Consider the following 20950-nt stretch of genomic DNA (forward strand, 5'->3'; position numbering starts at 1 on the left):
ACTGTACTGCACTTGTTGCTTCATTTTTGTGTCTAAGTAGTTGTTTCACAGAGGGCATGGGACTGGCAGTGCCTGAAGGGAAAGAGTCACAAGCACAAGCTCATCTTGGTTTAGTGCTTCAGTGCCTTTTTGCCTTTAGAAAAATAAAGTTCCCAGTGTGTGACAAACTTTGTTCAGCTGTCCCAGAGCCTAAATGAAAAAAACTTACACAAATGTTGGGGAACCAAACACCTTGCAGGGGTTCAAGGAATGAATCACTGCCATTTTGTAATTGTGACAAGTTTTTCCCAAAGTTACAAATAGGGACTAATAAAAAAACCCAAAAAACAGAGGAGCTGTAAGATAGCCTTCCAAATTGTGCAACACTTGCTGTCAGGATTGCTCCTATAAATAGGTATGTAAAAGAAAGGTTTCTTGGCTGGCATCACTGGTCTGCTCTTGTAACATTTCCTTATAAAACAAAACATCTTGACAGCTGAGATGTAGTGACTGAAGTGGACTGCTGTGGGAGTTTATTGAGGGGAAAGAAACAGTACATACTGCAAAAAGGAGTTTATCCTTTATTTAACTATGCTTTCTACTCACCCCACAGCTGCAGCTACATTGTCTTCCAGCTTACCTTCTCTGACCTCATTAGCAAAAAAAGAAGAAAAAAATGCAGTAGGCACCATCAGAACTGGTTCCAATTGTTTCTAATTTGTTGTTGTTCTTTGTTTTTTGTAAAATCTAAGAATAGAAAATTATATTTTTTGGAAAATCCAAAAAATATCATTTGTTCAAGGAACAGTTGGGTGTTCCTTTGGCAGTGAGGCATCAAGAAAGCTCAGCTGTCATAGCAAAGGCTGTTAGGTAGTAAAGTCTGGGGGTTTTCTTGATGTGGAAGGGTTAAGTGTGGGGCATTCTGGTTTCTGTCCTGTTCCCCATAACCCAGGGATGGAGTAGCTCTTTTTGCTTCAGCCATGCAGTGTTTGGCCTTTGCTGGTCTTGCCCAGTTTAATCTCATTCCCTTGCTGTGCACTAGGCTGAGCTGTTCAGGAGCCATCCTTGTGAGATGCTGAAGATAAGGTGGGGACTGGACACCACCTTTCTCCCATACAAACATCTTTGTCCCCTGAGCAAACACTTTCCCCCAAACAACCAGCACTGCTATTTTCTTTCTCTTACTGCAATGAGTTGTTGCTCCCCTGTTTAAGGCTGTCTGGTCAATGCAGTGCCTTAATTTGCTCTGTCAAGTGCCCTAATTTGCTCTGGAAGCCAGCTGAAAGTAGGAAATTTTGTCCCAAAAGGCTTCCTCAGATGCCAGAAACAAGGAAGGAAGGTGAGGGGGTACTTTGGATACACTTACTCCTCTGAGTACTCTGCTGGAAGAGGAAGGAAGAAGCAAACTCTGAGTTGGGATCCTTGCAGCAAAGGCTTCAGAGCAAACACACAGTGGTGCCCTGCTCCCTGCAGACTCCACAGGGCCAAGTCAGGCATCCCAGCTAACAAGGGACTTATAAGGAAGAAAAAGACACCAGCACCCCAGCACAGTTGGTGAGCAGGCATTCCCCACAGAACAGAGAATCACAGTTCCATGCCCTGCTGATGAAAGACTGTTTTTCACTTCCTTAGGAAAGACTGCCAGAAAGGGGGAAAAACAACAGCCTGAGACTTTGAGATCAGCCACCAGCTCAGCCCCCCACGTTGTCCTGTTGCTTGAGTTTCCTTTGAGCTGGACTGATCAGTGGTTTTCACCTTCTCCTCAGGCCACAGCACTCCTGCCTCCTGTGAATTCTCCTTCCCAGCCTGAGAGCAGATACTTTCAAAGAAGGCACACAATAGATTACTTGAAGTATTTTTTAATATTAAAGTCATTGTACTTTGATTTAAAGATGACATGTAATGGAATTCCAGTGTATTTTGTTTTAAAGTATACTTTGGAGAAGAGAGGCCAGGATGTTTTCAGAGCACTTTGCCTTCCACTAAGCACCATCAGGGCAGTGACTGCTATGGGAGCAGCTCACAGCTGATGCAGAAACTAAAGGGTCTGTTGGAGAAACATTCAAAACACTGTCCACTTTTCACAATTTACTACAGTGATGGCTTTCTGAACATTACTGAGTTCCCTCCTTTCCCCCTGGGTCCCCCATACATGGAGGTGAACTTGTTAAACTTGGACTGGAAAAGCGTGAGTTTGTTAGACCTGTCCTAGAGTTAGTGCCTTCTGCAGTTCCAAGGCCAGTTCACTAGGCTGTTCCTCCAGCCAGCATCTCTCTGGAAGAAAGCATTCCTGGTTTTCAGCTTGAATTGCTGATTGCAGTTCATTCCAGTTCTTTTCTATCCCTCCTGCTATGAACAGTTAAAAGGCACTCTTAGGCTCAGCTTATGTGGTTCGTTACTTGCCGAGTCCTCTTCAGATGCCTTCTTCGGATCTTGATCATCCACTTAACACTCAACTTAGCAAAGTCTGCTGCCTTAAACAGGGCCAGAAAGATACCACAGAGAAGAGCAATCATGTTCCAGGGGTTTGCTGTGATAATCTGAAAGAGAAGACAAATATTAGTCCCCTCATCTGATTCCACACAGGTAGAGAGGAGTGAGAGCTGTGGGAATAGGAGTGGTCTCTAAAGGTCAGGGAGGGGCCTGGGTCCTGCTGGGACAGCAGGAGTGCAAAGGCCCAGCTCCTGTCCCACACAGTCTGCATGCACACTCTGGTTTTGGGCAAGAAAACACCAACACTAAATTTTGCTGCTCCTGGACCTTGGTTGTTGGGTAAATACAGTACCATATTTTATTCTAATGAATTTATTCTAATAATGGATTAAAAAATTACACCAGACTGTTTTTATTATTCTTATTTCAGCCTAGGTTTCTTGTCAGTTAAAAAAAAAGAAATCATTAAATCAAATTATCCAGCAGACTTGCTAAAGCAAAGATTTCAGCCCTGCCCTGAAGCTACCCTTTGATGGAACACAGGGGATTTTCTTAGCCACATGGTACCTCTAGCTGCAAGCAGAATGCTGAGTGTCACCAGCCCAAGGAACAGCATCACATGGTCCTGACCTCCACACAGAATGCATCACTGGACATAAGGAAGAGCCTACACTGGAATTTCAGAAGCATCCTCATTCTTGTCTGCAGTTCTTCTTGGGGTTAGGTAAGAGAAGGAGGTGCATGCACACACAGAGCACGAGCTGCACAGTCAGACAGTGATTCAGGAGGGGACTGGTGGGTTACTCACGTCCTGAACAGTCTGTATGAAAGGGTCTTTCCATTCAAACACCACAAAGAACAGCTGGTCACTCCCTGGTTTGGTTCTCTGGTCAATGTAGTTAACCACACTGGTCTGGGGACAGGGAAAGGAAAGTGCAGGTTACTCTTCAGCAGTACAATGAGTCTTTTGTGCAACAGAAAAGGCCTGTAAGAAGGTGAAAATACCAGACTATTTAGACCTCCAGATATCAGACTATTTAGACTTCCAAATACCAGACTTCCACTGCAGCCTTTCTCTACCTAGAACAATGGGCTGCCAAAATATGGCAAGGGCAGTTTCCTCCCTCTGTCTCACGCTCATATTATTTTCCTATTTCTCACTCAGTATCACACTACAATACCATTTCTACATTGCCTCTCAAGAGGGGACAATTTACTTCCAAAATTCATTTACTTGCAGTAATACAACATTTGGAAAGTTCTCATGAATGAATGTTAAATTTGCTTTATTTGCCACAGAATCACATAATGGTGGCAGGAAGACTCCTTCTATTTGAAAAATGGGTTGTAGAATAAACTAGAACATTCCAGCAAAGAAGGAAAGAAGCCCAGGTGTTAACAACCAAACCCACACTTCCCAGTACTGCCCATTAACTAGGTCACCACTTGAAACTAATGCTGCCCAGCAGAGCTGTAACACAATTCCAACAGGGAACTGGGTTAGGATACCAGACTGTGTTACAGCCACATGAAACCAGAGTCTCAAGAACCACAACCAGGAAAATATTAAGACATCAGGCCCAGGAAAACACTTGTATGGTACCAGCTGCCCCCAGCCTGTGGGGGGAACCACACAGGGTTTGTACACAGGCAGTAACCAACACCACCAGTCTGAACTGCCCCCTGCTCCCAGGACACAACACAAACTGCCCAGGAGTTTGTCACACAGGCACCTCAGGAAAGCACAGTGGTGGAAGGACTTCTCCAAGCCTCAAAGGAGTGTTTACATCTTGGTGTGTGCAGAGGGGAGTACTGCTGCTGGTCCTGTTTAATTCTGTACTGCAAACAATGAGTCCAGCAGCACTGTGACTGTGCATCAGGCTTGTGACACAAAAAAGAGAGAGATGATGGAAGAGCGTGCCTTTTCCATGTTTTGGGAGCCCAGTTTTCCAGGCAGAGCTGGAAGTCTCTAAGGAGACCACTCTTCACCTCCTTTCAAGGCTTCCCATGGCACGAGGCATGAGCTGCCACAAAAGCCTCTGATCCACCATGGTGCAGCCTCTTTACAAATACCTCAGGGTTTCTCTCAGTCTTCTCCACAGCCCTGCACAGATTTTAGGCTGCAGGCAAGAAAGAAGCAGGAGCTAGAACACTGTTCATGGCCACTCAGAGCATATGGAGCTTCCCCAGCTTGTGGTTTCTGCTCAAACACCTTTGCTGCAGACTTGCCTGTGAGGATTTGTGAGGAGTTTTGAATGTGTCAGAGACAGGACCTCTGAGCTCTTTAGATGGTGCAATTTATTTTCCTTATCTTCTACACAGGCAGGAAGGGTGAGTTCAGCTCACATCTTTACCCCATGGTTCATCAGAAGGTCACAAGACCTCCAGTTACAGGACCTTTTATTAACCAATAAAACACTGCCAACAAGGATATTTATGTTTTTCACCCAATGCTTAAATATTGCATCTTATGGACTCATACTACAGTGTAAGCTTTCTTAGCCAGTCATGTTCTGACACACAAACCTACAGTACTGTACCCTAAAACTCTAAACTTTCCTCTACTTAGCTTAATGTGCCTCTGCTCTAAACTACAAATCCACATTCTTGCTTCTAGCACCTAAGTTTGGAAGCCTTTTCCAAGGTCTCGGATCAAATCCAGTGTTTAATTCTAAGCTTTGGCTTACAGGCCCAAAGTTGTGAGAATCCCCTCATTTTGGCTTCCAACACTTGCCCCACACTTCCACAGCTGATTCCTTATTGCAGGGTACCAGTGTCCCAGCCACACTCATCCAAGAAAACTGCACACCAGGAAACGAACAGTAACAAGGCAAAACAAAGGCAATGGGAAAGGAGGAAAATACAAATGAATGAATGAATGAATGACTGCTGGGCTAGTTAACAGAATGAGTGACTGCTCTGTTACACCTGGTATTTGTATCCATCTTTGCAGTATGCCAGCTCCCAGGTTTGGATTTGAAAGGCTAATGGACTTCCTGGTGCAATTTGAGCAGATGTTGTACTGACAAACAAAGCAAGTGCAAATTATGTCTGAGCTGTTTCAATTTCTGTTGTATTATTAATAGGGATCTGATGCCTGGTTCCTAGGTTTTATTAAAAACAAACAAATAAACAAACAGAAAACCCAAACCAGCAACAGTTCCCTTACTCAGATGACCAGTCCATAACTGCTGAACTAAACAGATGTTTATGGTCACAAAAAGCTCTTTTCCCCCCTGAATTTGAGCCAGTCTTTTGTTTCCACTTTGAGACACGTTAGACTTGGGCACACAAAGGAAGACTTTCAAAAATCCTATACTTGGTAAGCACCAAATGGCAAATGATAGAGAGCTGTAGGTGATGAAGGACAGACAGTCAGCTGCTGTCAGTGCTTACCTGGCAGCAGCAGCAGACTGATGCATTCTTCCCTCTCCTCCAAACCAAGTATTGACTTGGCACTTGCATGACTCTGGGATTTGCCTCCTGTCCTTCTCCAGTGGAGTAGGAGTGTGCCCCCCTCACAGTCCCAGCTCTGGGTTCCCTTAAGGCTGTGCCATGTAACACCCAATTGTGAGAACTAGGGATGGAACTGCACACTCTGCTTCATTCTGCTCTCCCCAGAACCCAAGAGTACCAAGGACCAAGAGAAAGTATAATCTCTGAAAGAGACACCCTCTGGAAAGGACAGCTCCTAAAATTTGCATTTCTCACCACTGGTGAGACACTTCCTTTCCAACCAACACTGGAAGCAAAACAAACTCAAACCATAATTATTTTCCAGTGCATGAATGTGAACAGAACAGGAATGAAAGGCTCATTTTCTCTCCAGATAAGTTTGCATCTTCCACCTGCATATTTTCTAGTTTTAAATGATGCAAGAAGTGAAGTTACTCCATGTTTCTAAAGACACTCAACAGCTAAACAAAAAGCAGAGATAAGAATGCTACAAAGGATGCAAGGCTTTACATTTACCTCTCTATCCTAACATCAGTGGCAACCTCAACAATACCTCTTTCCAACACTAGCTGTTATTTAGACAATTCCACCTTGAACTGTAGATAGCTGTTTTAATATTATTTAAGAACTAATTAATACGACACTACAGGTGTCATAACCCAAGTGAGGCTTGGATTTCTGGCCTTGCTGTCAGGAGATGCTCTCCTGAGCTCTGCCATGAGGCCACACCAACAGCAGACCACATCAAGACATTCACACTTCTACAGAATCCCTCTTTGAGAAACAGTGTGAGCAATGAGAGCCAAAACTGCTCAGTGCAAAGCGGCATCATGGATGCAATGAAACAAAACCAAACTCCCAAAACATCATGAGTACTATGAGTGCTACTATTTTTTTTAATTTTTACCTCTTGTTTGAATTCAACAGTCTCACTACCATCTTCTTCTTTTGTTTTGACCAAGGACATCTTGACCCAAGTTCGGAAGCCTCCAGAAAACTTCCAGCTGGAGTATGAGCTTTCACAGTCCTTCATGAATTTTGCTTTTTCTGGACTAAAGCATAAAAAAAAGCATTACTTTATTGACCAAACTGAGCACTGTAGGCAGAAGGTCAGACCTACAGGTACTTCAAACTACATTCACAATTCCTTTTATTCTCCACCTGATAAACTCAGCACATCTAGAACATTGTGTGTAGTGATGTTTTCATGAATGGCAGCCCTTCACTGGTGCATCCTTAACTGCAGAGGATTTACCTGGTGCCCTACAACCCTGGAGCTCTGCCTGCCTGCAGGGATTGTTCTGCCCCACAGGGAGTTCAGCTCTGCTCAGCAGCCACCCCTGGGACAGAAAGGAGCACAGCCAGGACCTCAGGAAACAACTCATCACCATGTCAGGAAGCAAGGGACAGCAGGAAGAGCCTAGAGGAAGGACAGGGTGCTTCACCTCATTTCTGGTTGCCAAATAAACCAGTTACAATGCATACATGCTTAAAACGCCTCAAAATTGACATTCAGTATAATCCTATTATTTTGGAAGCACTGAAGCTTTGGTGTAAGGCTCCCAGCTGCAGTAACTGCTATCCCAATATCCAATCCCAGCTATTTGCAGCCCCCAGAACAGCAGGGTTGCTTCATGTGTTTTGGCTGGGGTTTTGTTTTTTTTAATACTGTGCCTGTAAATCTTTAGGGCTTCCAACACCCCTCATGCTGCAAGTAGTAAAGGGGCAGCTTTAAGGCATATCTGGTCTCCAGCTCTTCTCTACCAGCTGCACAGAATATAGTGAATTAACCATGCTATTTACTTGGAGCTCTCCAGTACTGTGATTTTAGCCATTTCCATGTCATCCCAGTGAAATAAGCCCAGCCCTGCAGCTGCTTTTCCAATAAGGTTTCATTTGAGAAGAAGGGGTAAACCACTGTGAGAAGTCAGGAACCATTAAAGGCTATTTTTACCAAGGCAGATTTCAGGTTGTAGAGATATGCCAGGGTATGTTGGTCCTTAAAAGAAGGGAGAGGGTTTTGATCCAGACTAAATCCACCTACCTAGGAGAAGGGAAAGAGTGCTCTTTGCTTTTGTGGCAGATGGTGTGCATAACCAGGTCTTTTAGGAGATGAAGGTGTTTTGGTCTTTCAGGAGAAAAATGCAAAGAAGTAAAGGAGAAAAGCAGAGGTGAAGAAGCAAGCTCTTGTCCCAGAACAGGCCAATCAGGAAGACTTGTCCAGCTGATCAGATTTGCACTTTTCCTGTCTTTTTTTCTTAGTTTTCAAACTCAGGGCTTCCTTTCTTTCTACAAACCAAGACTACAAACCTTGTCTACAAGGACCAAAGGGACTGCACTGATATAAATATCAAAGCAATGGCTACTCTGTACCACAGCACCTGCTCAGGCTTAACAGATGAATACACACATGTCCATGGGACAAAGCCATTCTCTCAAGTCAGGGCTTCAGGCAATGGACTCAGACACAGAATTCCACTGTGCACATGCACAGAAAAGAGAAGGGTTATTGGAAAGAAAAGCTAACACACTTTGCTACCTATCAAGGCAGATGCTGTTCCCAGGGTGTCCTAGGAAATTAGGAATATCTTTATTTTGACATGAGGTGCTTGTGTAGTGACCCCAACAGGATGGCACCTCTCCACCTCCCACAGGAAAGACGTGGGCAGAGCCTAAGGACAAAGCCCATGGCCTGCCTGCTCCTCACCAGAGGAAACCAGTGAGACAGGAACACCCAATCCAACAACTGCTTCCCCTCCTGGGATGTGGGCAGAGCAGCAGCTGAGGGGACAGCCCAGGGGAGCTCTGGAGTGCTTTGCCACTCAGGAGGAACACACATAATTAGCACTCTGCCAGGCAGTCATATGCCTAATGGCTGGCTAAATACAGCATCCTAGAAAAGCTTTCCAAGCCAAGATGGAAAAATGAGGCAGGAAGTTATGACACAGAGCTGAATGTTACAGCCACAACTTCCATGGCAGGCAGGCAGCAGCAGTGTGCTCTGCCTCTGACAGTAATTGCAGGCTGGAAAAAGAAGGATTAATAATATCTTGGGAGAAGCTGTGGAGAAGTGATCTGAGAGGCATCTCCATAATCCAGACCACTGCCACAGAGTGAGGGGGAAAAAAGGGGGGTGGACAGGAGGAGCACAGCACAGAGGAACAAGCTTTGCACAAATTATAGCAGAGGGCAAATTACACAGCTTTAAAACCACACACAGCCAAGTGAACACAAGACAGGAAAGGGATTTTAAGCTGAAAAACAGTTCTCCAGGCAGTTTCTTTTAATTCCCTCTTCACACCAAAGACAGACTACCCACACAGGCTACACCTCTTTTTTTGTTGCTGTTTGGGATTTTTTTTCCTTTTTTCTTTTTTTTTTTTTTTAATCTGTGGGAGTCACTAACCTATTTCTGGACTGGGCTGTAGTGCTGCAGTGGATCCTTTACCACCAGTGTGTGTGGACCACCCCAGGAGAGCCAGAGAAGTTCAGGACATGCCACCAGCAGATTCCAATGCAACAGCAAGAGCCAAACCCACTGGTGGTTCAAGTCCAATCTGTGTTTTTTTTTGCTTTTGTGTTTCCCAGAGCAGGAAACTCTCAAACAGCCATGGCATCTAACAAAGGCTAGTGTGGCACCAAAAGTCTCAATCCTTCTATGTTGTATTTCTCTGCATGCAGCAATCCAGATCAGAGACATGAACACTGAGCTCAGTTTAGACCCTGAAATCATCTCTGATCTGTTCACACTGGTATCCATCATTTCAGTTATTTGACATGCTACACTAACAATAGTTTTGTCAGGAATATATTTAGGATTTTCTTCTAAACCCCATGTATTATCCTAATGACAGTTCAGGAGAGGAACTTGCATTTTTAGCCACACATTTTGGGTAATTTGCAAGGGTTTCATTATTTCCCTCTCTCCAATTAATATGGTACAGACAGCAGCTGCCACTACCTTAAAAAAAAGGAAAAAGGAAAAGAAGGCAGCAGCATCTCCCTGCAGCTCAGAGGCCAACAGCAGCACACAGAGCAGCAATGTTCTGTGGAGCCCAGAACAAAACCAGTGAGCAGTGCCAGTTTCATGGAGTCTGATCCAATTTTAACAGAAGGGCTGCAGAGAATGAAGCCCTTGACAGAAACAACTGGGCCTTGCTCGAGTCCTCAGTGCTTACTACACCACAGAAAATCTCTTAAAGGTACAAGTTACCATTTTTTTCTTGCTTGTGGCACCTCTGATAACACTGTACATGAACTGCTGGGCACAGAGTTATTCTAGGCCCTCACAACCTGTGAGACACTTTGTCAGGAAAAGTAGTTAACAGAGGCCAGTAATTGAAGTTTTCAGAGGCTGTATGGAAGGACACACAACAGTTTCTACAGATATCTTAAGCCAGACTTCCCATCAGCTAAATTTAGGATCTGCTGATGAACAAGAAACCATTTCTATTTTCTCTTCTGCTGGAAGCTGGACAGAATGAGTGCTCTCCACACACACAGTGCAGTTTCACGTGCACTTTTCACAGTCAGGGGAAATGTAACCTCCCAACCTGCCCTGAGCCCAGCCAGTTCATGCCAGGACAGCAAACACAGCACTGAGCAAGACAAGCCACACCATTTGTATCAAGTTTGGGAGGATGCTGCAGAAAAGACAGCACTGGCCTCTTGCCCACAGCTGGTTCTTTTCCTTTATTCCATCTAGACATGCAGATCATTTACCACTAAGGCCTTCATCCCCTTGCCAATGTTAATCTTCACCTAGGTTAGCTCAAAACCAGTTTCAACTCCTATTCCTACTGTCTGCCCCAAGCAAGCACAGAGGATGCATCCCCAAACAAACATCCCCATTTCCCTGTGGCTGCCAAGGCCTGAGGATGTACAGACTGAGCTGCTCATCCTGCCCCCAGCCAGCTGCAGCACCAGGGGTGGCCTCAGGCAGTGCTGGTGCCTGGCAGTACAGAAAGAGCTGAGCAACCTTGCTGCAACTGGTCCCACTGTAAGCATTTCTTACCAGAGCACAAGCCATAAAACCAGAAAAAAACAACATAAGGAATGAGCAGCACCTTCTACACCACTACTCTTAACTGGTGTTCTCTCACCCTAAAATATCAATGCCTAAAACACCCAGAACATTTGCATTTTATGAGTTTTCTGTAACTGTTACAGAAAACAGTTAAAGACTTAGGATGTCTTCACTGAAGCAGAAATGCTTTGTAAAAGGCAATTCCACCTAACTGGTCTTTGGCCACCCAGAGGTAGCATGCCTGAACACTTCCACTCTTTGATCCATCTGAAAAACATCAGTATGACCCTGTCCAAGCCTCTGAGGAAGTCTTGCTACAATAAAATCTGTTCTCTTCCCTCCCTCACCTGATTTCGTTCTGCATAGGTCCTCTATCCCCTGCCCCTTTTTCACTGAGTCTCTATTATCAAATTAAGGTTTGCTATCAGCTGTCACTATGACTAATATTTCTTGACTAACTTTTAATCTGGATCTCAGAGAGAAGAACTGAACTTGAATTCAAATTAAAGCAAAAATTAAACTGTTAAATATGAAATTTATTCTTAAAAGGTGGAAGAAAGAGTGGGTCTTTCAAGAAAGTTCAAGACAAGATTAATCCCATTCTTGTTAAAATTAGAAGGTAGATTAGACACTCCAATGATAGCAATCAATGTCAAACCAATACAAAGCAATTTCAAAAACCCAATATATGAATTTACATCATTCTGCAGAATCTTAAATATAGCCAGTAATACAAAGAAATAGAGTTAATCTTTCAATGAAATCACAACAAAGCAATCTAGGGATCTGACCTCTACAGCAATTGCTTTAAAAACCCCCAAATGGTACAGAAATATTTGTGTTCTTGGTGCACTTCCTGACACACTGCCCAGCACAGCACACTTCCTGAGCACCCACAGCAGCAGACAGCAGGAAGCCAGCACAAACTCCAAGCTTTTAGAAAGTGCACAACAAATGGTTTAAGCATAGATGAAGAACAGTTTTTGTCACTGAAAAAGCCCTCAATACATTTTTTAAAGGTCACATTAGTAAACAAAGACATGAAAGAGCATCAACATAGTCCAAACATTTTAAAAAAATCATAAAAGCCTGCCTGGTTTTTACTGAAAATGCCCTGCTTTCACAAGTATTGTGACAGCAAGTTCAATGCAGCCCCAGGCTCATCCCCCCTTTACATACCTGCTGACAAACTCTTGGAAAGAAGAAAACAGCAGGTAATCAATGGCACTGAAATCTTGGTCTGTTTCATTTAAATGGAACTGCAAAAACACCAGCTCCCTTTTCTTCACATCACGAGGGCCTTGAACAACCAAAGCATACTTCTGTAAGCAAACAGAGATGGTGAGAGGAGCAAAGGAATCCTCATTTCCTGTTCATTAATTTACCATCTGGCACTAATACTCTGTAGAAATCTAACACACACACCACAGAGTTTCTTGGCTGCTACTAAGTACTATTTATTAAAATACCTAGAAGAATGCCACTTCAGTCTCTCCTTTTAGTTTAAAAAGGAGGTCTTTACACCAAGATTCAGTGTTTAAATATTAATATTTAAGTATTGAATATGGTAATTTGTGGGTTTTGGACATTTGTTTATCAAGAAGCAAGCTTCCCTGCACTTCTAAAGGCAATTTCAGGCAGACTATCACTCCTCAGTGTACCCATCTTGCTGGCTCAAAGCATTTCAGTGTAATGAAGCACTTGGTACCCATTTAAGGTTCTTCCAAGTGTGACAAACATGGTATGTAATTCCCAGCAGGAATTCATGTATGAATTCCCAGCAAACATAAAAAAAGAGATTAGCTATCCTCCTTTAATGGATACTGATACTGCCTTCAATCAGAGCTAGGTTTACCATATCAAGGAAAATGCTTCTCAGCTCATTTAGGAGAAGAATGAAGTGAGAGCTTCACTGTGAAAAATGACTTATTTTATTCCATTAAGGGTTTTGTGCTGCTCACACCCACAGGACAGCTGACCTTCCAAAACACATATATACACTGACTGGGGTCTTTTACATCTCTGGAAACAAAATGACAGATGGTTTACAAAAATCCAAACCAGAAGCAAGGAGTTTTTTTACAGCACGTAGGACATACTTTGACTTTCCAACAAGATTATGAGCAGAAACCCCACACTGAATAAGCTTAGTTCTATGATATTGTTATTACCATAGTTTGATTAGTAAAAGGATCTGTGTAGTTGATCCTCTGAGTGGTGCATTCAATGTCTCCTGGCTGACCTGGATTTACCAGAGGTGGAATGTGATCGTAGTAATGATGTTTGCAGCTGAGCAGCTGAGCCTTGCCTGGGTAAAAGGCAATACCTGTTTGGGGAGAAAAAACATTGGAAAACACCGATTTCCTTCCTGAGGACATCGATTTTCATTCTGGAATTTAATCCCACAGGATACTGAGCTGTCTTTAAGATGCAACAAAACAATCAAATTAAACCATGCACTTCCACATTTTTCTGGAGCAGGACAAAAACACCAACAGCATCAGGACAGAACCCCAATGATGCATTGAAAAGAACCAGGGCTCATATTCTGTTAAAACAGTTCAAGGTTCATAGAAGCTACCAAGTTTCCCACAAGCCAGCAGCTAATCCACCAGTCCCTCTCAATCCCAGATGAATCTGTAAAATATATTGGGGAGCATCAAATGGGACATGTAGTCCTTTAGTTTTCAGATATTAGCATTTAACACATCAAGTGTTAATTGGAAATAATGTACACCCATACATGACAGATCAAAGATCACTGGCTGAGCTAACAGAAGTGAAAAGATGCTCTTCAGAATACAATATCTTCTGTTAACTGAATGTGACACCATGATAAAAAACAAAGCCATCAAACATGCACTAACTGCTACCATCCCTTATTATTTACAGCACTGGGTAGGGCAGGCATCTACTCCACCTGGATGGAAACCCACATTTGCCATAAACCTCCTGTTTCAGTCCAACAGCACATTCAAGCAACCTCAGCCACCTCAGCTTTGGAAGGCCAGCAAAATACAAGAGCCAAACCTCAAAATGCTTTTACACCACCTATGCCATATTAATTATTGGAAACAAGTTTGCTGGAAGATAATCTAGTCCAACTTAAAAAAAAAAAAAAAGAGTATGATTGATTAGATATAATTAACTTACAACTGAAATGACCAGCCCACCAAAATGTGAGATGTCAAAGCACTCAGCATATATCAAATGCTTTATTCCTTTCTTCAGAGCTCCAGGCTTGCAACTTGCCATCTCATCATTTTAATAGAGCAATAAAATAAAGGACTACATTGATTTAGGTTCTCTGATCTGCAGGGATCTCCAACAATACTTTTGGATTTATATGTATGCTGCTATGCTTATTTAAAATCTGCTTATTTTCTTCCCGTTGCTGTATGAAATGCTCACAGGAGGGGAGGAAAAAAAAGGGAAAAGCTTGAGTTTGCTTGCTCTTACAGTCAGATTCATATGGCCCAAACATAAGGCACTATTTCCAGAGCTGGGCTAACTGGCCATAGAGAAAAACAACTACAGCAATATGGCAACACCTCAAAATACCTTTCAACCACAACTACTGAAGTGGGTATTTGGAAAATGTGGTAACACTTCAAACAGAAGTGTTGTTAAACTGGAAACTCACTGATGACTGACTGAGCTGCATTTGCTACCATGGCTCTACTTATGAACGGCTACTGGACAATTAAAAAAATTAATAACAACAGAACTCACTACTCAAAAATGCCCCTGTGGAGCAACTCCTCCTGCAAACTGCAACAGTTTCTGCTGCCACGCTGCATTTTTGTGCCAACATTGTTCCCTGCAGTCACATCAGACTTTCATTGCCTACTGATGTAATGCCATGTTGTAAACAAGGCAGGGTGGAAGTAGAAAGTGGCACTGTGGTTATTTTGTGGTTGGTTTGAGAAATTCATCTCTTTACTGTGAATGGCATCTCATTGCCCAGTGCAGCACTGAGCTCCTGTGTTACTCCTATGCCTTACTCTGTTTGAATGATACAGTTTGGGGAATGTTTCCAAAAGAAATTCACTTTGTCCCCTAAAAGAGGACTCATCTTAAAGCCTGAAAACACTTCTTATCTATGAAATGTTGCGTAATTCTCCACAGCTTCTGCCATTCATGTTATTGGCATGAAAGCGCCCAAAAATCTCCCATACAACATTTACATTTCTGTGCAAAGCCAATACAGCCTTTTAATCTAAAGTGAGGAAATGAAAGACCTGGGTCAAGTATTATATGCACTGTGGGCTCTGAAGAATGAACACCAAAAATTTAAAACAATCCAAGAAAAACAAGAACATGAATTTAACCCCATTTTACTTGTTACCACTCTTACCAGGTGCATCATACAAGGACACTTCCTTGTAAGTGACAGACATCACTGGGTGCTTGAGCTTCTCCCTGAAGTCACTGATGGTTTGGTAGACAAGGAACACAGCTACAGCCATGAGCAGCAGATAAATAAACAGGAGTATTACTGAGAAAACATTCTTTAGGCAGGTCTTGCTGAAACGCAAAAAAGGGGTAGTGGTACCCAGCTCACCATCTGGAACCAAACAGAACATGGATTGGGACTTTAGCACACAGATATTTTTGCTGAATTTACATTTAAAGATCAATCATGTGAGAGGAAAGTAAGCCTCAAACTCAGCTTGATTTTAAAAACCACAGCTAATTCTAGTTTTGATGATCAGCCAGGCAGATACTTCCTTCTCAAGCATGAGGTGTAATCAACCTAGGATTGTGTCTCCTTTCACATGCCAGAATTTGGCACTCTGCTTAAGGCCACTGCAGGCAGGAAACAAGGTTTGTATTCAAGGACAACTGAGAAACAAAGTTTAAATAAAGTTCAGGAGAAAGTCTGTTGATGGTAAATCTTTGCTTCTGGGAAAAAAACCCAAAAACCAAAACTCTTTCCCCCCCAATTCCAGTCTGAAGTGATTCTTACACACTCAGCATAGACATCAGTGGAGTGATTTGATATTCTAATGCTCATGCCCAGATCTGTGCATTGTATCTCCCCCATAATAGAAGTCACTAGATACTTGTTACCCTCTAGTTCATAAATCCCTGTGCACATTAAAAACTTCCATAGAAGGATTCTTTCAATTACAGCTAGAAAGAGACTGACCCAACTCTCCCAGAGTCTCCTTTCCTTCAAATCTTGCTCTCTTTAGATCTTCTCAGTAGTGTCACCCACACACAGACACTGCTTTACCCATACCCCTTGCATTTCCCATTTCTTTTGGCAATACTTCTAAGGCAAAGGTTCCTGTACTCTTGAGTTACACATCGTGTTTTGTCATGAGTGACATACAGCTGAACACACAAAATTTTATGTTAAAACTCAATGTAAGAAAGGAGATAAGCAGCCATGCACCCTGCTGACTGTTCTGTGTGGTGTCACCTAATGAGTCAGGCCCTCTCAGGCCATGCCACACTCTGCTCTCCCACCCTACAGTTTGGTGTTTGTGCCTTCCCAGAGCAAACAGGAGCCTTTTAGTGACCCCTATTGCACACATAACCACTTACAAATGTCCATGGGCAAGTTACATGCCAGGAGATGGCAGCCAAGGCAATTAGCACATTAATATGCATAAAACTGCACTGCTGAAACAAATAGGACTGGAACAGGTGCAAGGCATTTAGGCCATGCTCCTTTCAGGCTGGCTAACCTCAGTGCCCACACCTGAGCTGCAATAAGCCCATTTCACACTGCTCCATGCCCTCCAAAAGCAGCCTGAACAGTCTAACTAAGAATTTATTTTAAAGCATCTCTTCAACATTGCATCTTGCTCATGTAAATCTGGTGCAGACTCTGCCTGCAACCCACTGCCACTGAGGTGGGACACAACAAAGGAAGATGACACACTAAGCTATCTCAGAGTCACATGTGCTGAACGTGTTTTGATTGAGCACAGTTCCTGACAAAGAAATATTCTCCTATCAGTCCTTGGATAACCTCCTTGGCTTTCCATCAGTACTGATTCACATAAAATAAGTAAATTAAATTAGTGAAGTAAGGGAAATAAGTAGTGAAATTAGTGTTTTTGTTTACTTTCAGAAGTGCAATAAAATAGCAAAACCAAAACAACCACAGCCACACACTGCAGCAGGTAACAGGCCCTAAAAATCAGTAATTTTTGGGTCAATAGTTCTCACCTGGTAAAATAACAGAGCTGGAATCTTCATGAACTTCCATATCTTCTTCTCTCTCCTCTGTTGGATTTTCAGATACTCGCTCCACATCTTCACTCAGCTGTGTAGTTAAAACAGTGGTTCAATTTCCAAACATGCTCTCAACTTGCAATTGTTGGAATTTCTATGGTACAAATAAAAGAGGCTCCAACTAACCGAACACACAAAAACACATCCCCAGTCTAAGAGCACCCAACATCTGTTCCACTTGTTCACAAGACAAAAGCCACAGCTCTGTAGACTTAGAGCCACAAATTAAGTGACTTGCATGCTACAAATTTAACCTACTTCCACCCTGCTGCTTCAACAATAACATCACCTTTCCATTCAAGTTCAAAGTAATTATTTCCCCAGCAGCTCCAACACACTTTAACCCCACAATTAGGAGTGTGTGCTCTGACAAGCAGGAACTTCATTCTCTCACTGAAGAATATATTTTTAGGCATAAAGAAACCACAGCACATAGCAGCAAACAGAGCATTAGCACCTCTTAATAAAGAGGCACAAAAAGCAGGAGATGCATTTTGACAGGTGTTAAGGCAAGGCACTGAAATACATCTCAGCCACACGTGGCAGGGTCATTACGAAACAACAGTCAAGCATCTCTGTATTTCTGCTCCTTTTTTGATCTCACTGTGCAGATTATTATATATTAGTGCTTATGCAACTAATTAGTCTTCCAGTGTTTCTGAAACACCAACAGAGACCAGATATTTTCTTGTTTTGCTATTCAGAGCTCTGGGCTCAAACTGCTGGGCCACTTCCGTCAGAGTCAGAGGCTTGTCACAGCAGATACACATCACACCACTTTGTGGAGCACTACAGACGTTGTACATTATAAATAGAAAGTATCTCTTGTATGTTTTCCAAGCTTTCTTTCCTGGTGATAACTGACACAGAGATTACAACAATGCAAACCAAGGCATGAGCTTGCAGCACACCACATTAGCCTTGCTTCTGTTCAAGGAAAACGGGGGCACAGTTAATGCTGCAGCTGCACTGAATGCTATTAAACACTACACCCCTAACTTACACAACAGAAACGTGAATGTATCCACAAGGGAGTGCTTTTATTTCACCCAGCTTTAATTCAGTACTGAAATCATCATTATGCCATTACCAGGTCATCATCAGCACCTATTAGGAAAGAGTCCACTCATTTTACACCTTCAAAGTCTGACGTAAAGTCTCCTTCACTTCCTGCTGTATTTCTGTATTCATTTCCATCATGCAAAGCAAGATGAAAGCAGCTACCCAGCTGGTTTTGAATGCTTAGTACATAAATAAAGCATGATTTCCCATAGCATGAGGCAAGAAGTAAAGAGGTAACTTGTAGGCTAAAAACTCATCTCACGTGCAAGACTCTTACCGGGGTCCAACTGAAGATACCTTTTTCAATTATCACCATAAAATAAGGGAAAATTAAAACTGTGCTCCTTTTTGTAGAAACATGCTAGTTCTGTTTATCTGACCCAAAATAAGCTACTCTGACCCAAGGAAAGTACTCACTGAACTCTTGTACTAGTTACACTAAATCAGCTAAGAACCCAGCTCAAATCATACTCGTGCACATTGCTGATACCAAGGCTGATCCAACAATTTAAGTCACTGCAGCTCCTCAGCTGACTCCCACACCTCTCTGATTCCCAGCTACAGGCACCTCAATGACTGAGGTTATTGGGAGGGTAAGTGAATTCTATTCCTGATGGCAAGGAGATCTCAACGCAAGGTTAAAAAAGAACAAAATAAGCAACATTTCTTATCTTCTCAAGAGGACCTACAGCAATTTTTTTTCAACAAGTGGAAGTAAAATCATCTTAGAGGTAATTCCTAATATAAATGATTCTGTGGTAATCTCAGAAAACACAAACTTTCAGCACTCTTTAGAAACAAACCAAAAAACCCCCAAACAATATGCAACCATGTTTTCTTATCTCTGTACACGATGTTTCATAAGCTTTCCACAGATAAAGGCAGAGAAGGACAGCCAGGCAAGAGCAGGACTACTAAGAGTGCTTCAGATGCAGTAAGCAGGTTGAGCTGATGTGTAAGACAGCTAAAACCAGCTCTTTTTTACTGCAGATCCTGAACTGAGGTGACCAAGATCCCAGCGCTGTGCATGGCTCAGCCACTGTGCTCTGAGCAGCACACAGACCTCTATGAGGCAGGGCAGCACAGACCTACAAGCCCAACACCTCACACACACACCCTGCTGCAGCCTCCCAGGGACTGGGAAGGACACTGCAGGACAGCTCATTCCAGTTCACACTTGTCACTCCCCTTGGATTTGGGGGTTCTGCCAACAGCAAACCTGGAGCATGCCAGCCAGGCTCACCCTCTCAGGCCAGCCCTTCCCATGTGGTATTTCTGATAAAGGGGTGAAGCATGGTGCCAATCAGAAGGAGCACAGATTGCAGGGTGGTTGAGCTTGCAGTAGGATGCAGAGACAGCACAGGATGTCAAGGGCAGGAAGGGCATGAAGCACAACTTCACTCAGCATTCCTCTGGGCTCAGCACAGACAGCTGAGGGAGAAACAACCACAGGAACCTGCCCATGTCCCAGCAGTTCTTTTTCAGTGTTGTACACAGAAAAAACACTGGCCAAAAAGAAGCTCAGAAAAGGCAATTCCAGACATTTGAGCATTCCTGCCAGGGGCAAAAGCAACAAGACTGCTGTAGAAGGAGGGGACACACAGGTGCTGCACTTACACACAGATCCTATCTTGACTCCTGACACAGTTTGGGATAAACCCAAACACGTGGGGAGCAGTGTCAGTGGTGGCTTATACTTAAGGTAAAAAGACAACATGTATTGCCCGTGTCCACACTTCAGGCATCAGTGCAGATTCACTAACTCTCACAAGCACCTTCCCTAGGTACAAGCACACAAGTCAACCCCATCTTGATAGTCACGGGCTAAAACCTTCCTACTGGATAAAACTCCCTTAAATAAAAGGAGAACTTGTTCATACAGGCCTTTTGCTGATCTGCTGATTCATCATCTTCCAATGCCTTCTAGCCTGGCGAGAAAACCAGAAGCTGAAACTAAACAGACTGTACCACACTAAATTAGAATGTATTAAAACTGAGCCTCAAACTACCCGTCACGTGTAGAGGAAGGAAGATATCTACATTCCTTTTGCCTGCAAGATACAAAAGTGCTTTGCTGTAACTCTACCGCTGCTGAGCTTGGCATAAATTGCTCGTGCGTCTACTAGGAGAGATAGGAACAAGCAAAGAAGCCGGGCTGCTGAGCCTGTACATTGATATGCAGAGCAGGCGCTGCCTCGGGCTTTTGGCAGTGTGATAAAGCGTGCTTCAGTTTCGGGTGCGGGAGCTCTGCTACCCGAGTCGCTTCTCCCACCCGGCAGACCAAACCCCGGCCACAGAGCCCAGCCGTGCCCACCTCACAGAGCTGAAACAGCCCGCTCTTTAACCCCGTTCCAAGGTGAAGCAGGGAACTGTGCGCGCCAGGGCCACCCGGTGCTTTCTGCAGGCTGCAGCTGCCGCCTGCTGCCCCAGCGCCGAGCCGAGCTCACGGCCACACGCCGGCTGTCCCCGCCCGCCGAGCCCCCAGCCCTGCCGGTCCCCCGTACCTCCTGGTAGGATGCGGACACCTCTGGCTTTGGCATAGCATCGGCGGCAGCGGCGCCGCGGGGCCGGGCAGCGCCCGCCGGCACCGCACGGGGCGGGGCAGCCACGGGCCGAGCCGAGCCGGGCCGGGCTGAGCCGAGCCGGGCCGAGCCGGGCCGAGCCGAGCTGCCCCGCCCGGGCCGGGCCACGCAGGCGCCACCGGGACCCCCGAGCCGCCCGGGCCGGCCCTTCCCTTCCCGTCGC

The 20950-nt window shown here is 43.9% G+C and overlaps 1 protein-coding gene across 2 annotated transcripts; it reads right to left on the bottom strand.

The window, feature by feature from the left end:
- Nucleotides 1-1822: 1822 nt before the first annotated feature.
- PACC1 (proton activated chloride channel 1) lies at nt 1823-20950 on the bottom strand. Of its 2 annotated transcripts, none has more exons than XM_077175893.1 (8): nt 20710-20950; nt 17078-17174; nt 15252-15461; nt 13066-13220; nt 12074-12216; nt 6776-6920; nt 3221-3325; nt 1823-2519 (listed from the first exon to the last, which is right to left on the bottom strand). In XM_077175893.1, exons 1-8 carry the CDS (start codon nt 20743-20745, stop codon nt 2358-2360), a joined length of 1053 nt encoding a protein of 350 aa, XP_077032008.1. In that variant the 5' UTR covers nt 20746-20950; the 3' UTR covers nt 1823-2357. The 2 variants fall into 2 exon arrangements, with proteins under 2 accessions (XP_077032008.1, XP_054485264.2); XM_054629289.2 differs by having other exon boundaries at nt 17078-17237; nt 20710-20849.

This window comes from Agelaius phoeniceus, chromosome 3, assembly GCF_051311805.1.
Source record: "Agelaius phoeniceus isolate bAgePho1 chromosome 3, bAgePho1.hap1, whole genome shotgun sequence".
Classification (NCBI taxonomy): Eukaryota; Metazoa; Chordata; class Aves; order Passeriformes; family Icteridae; genus Agelaius; species Agelaius phoeniceus.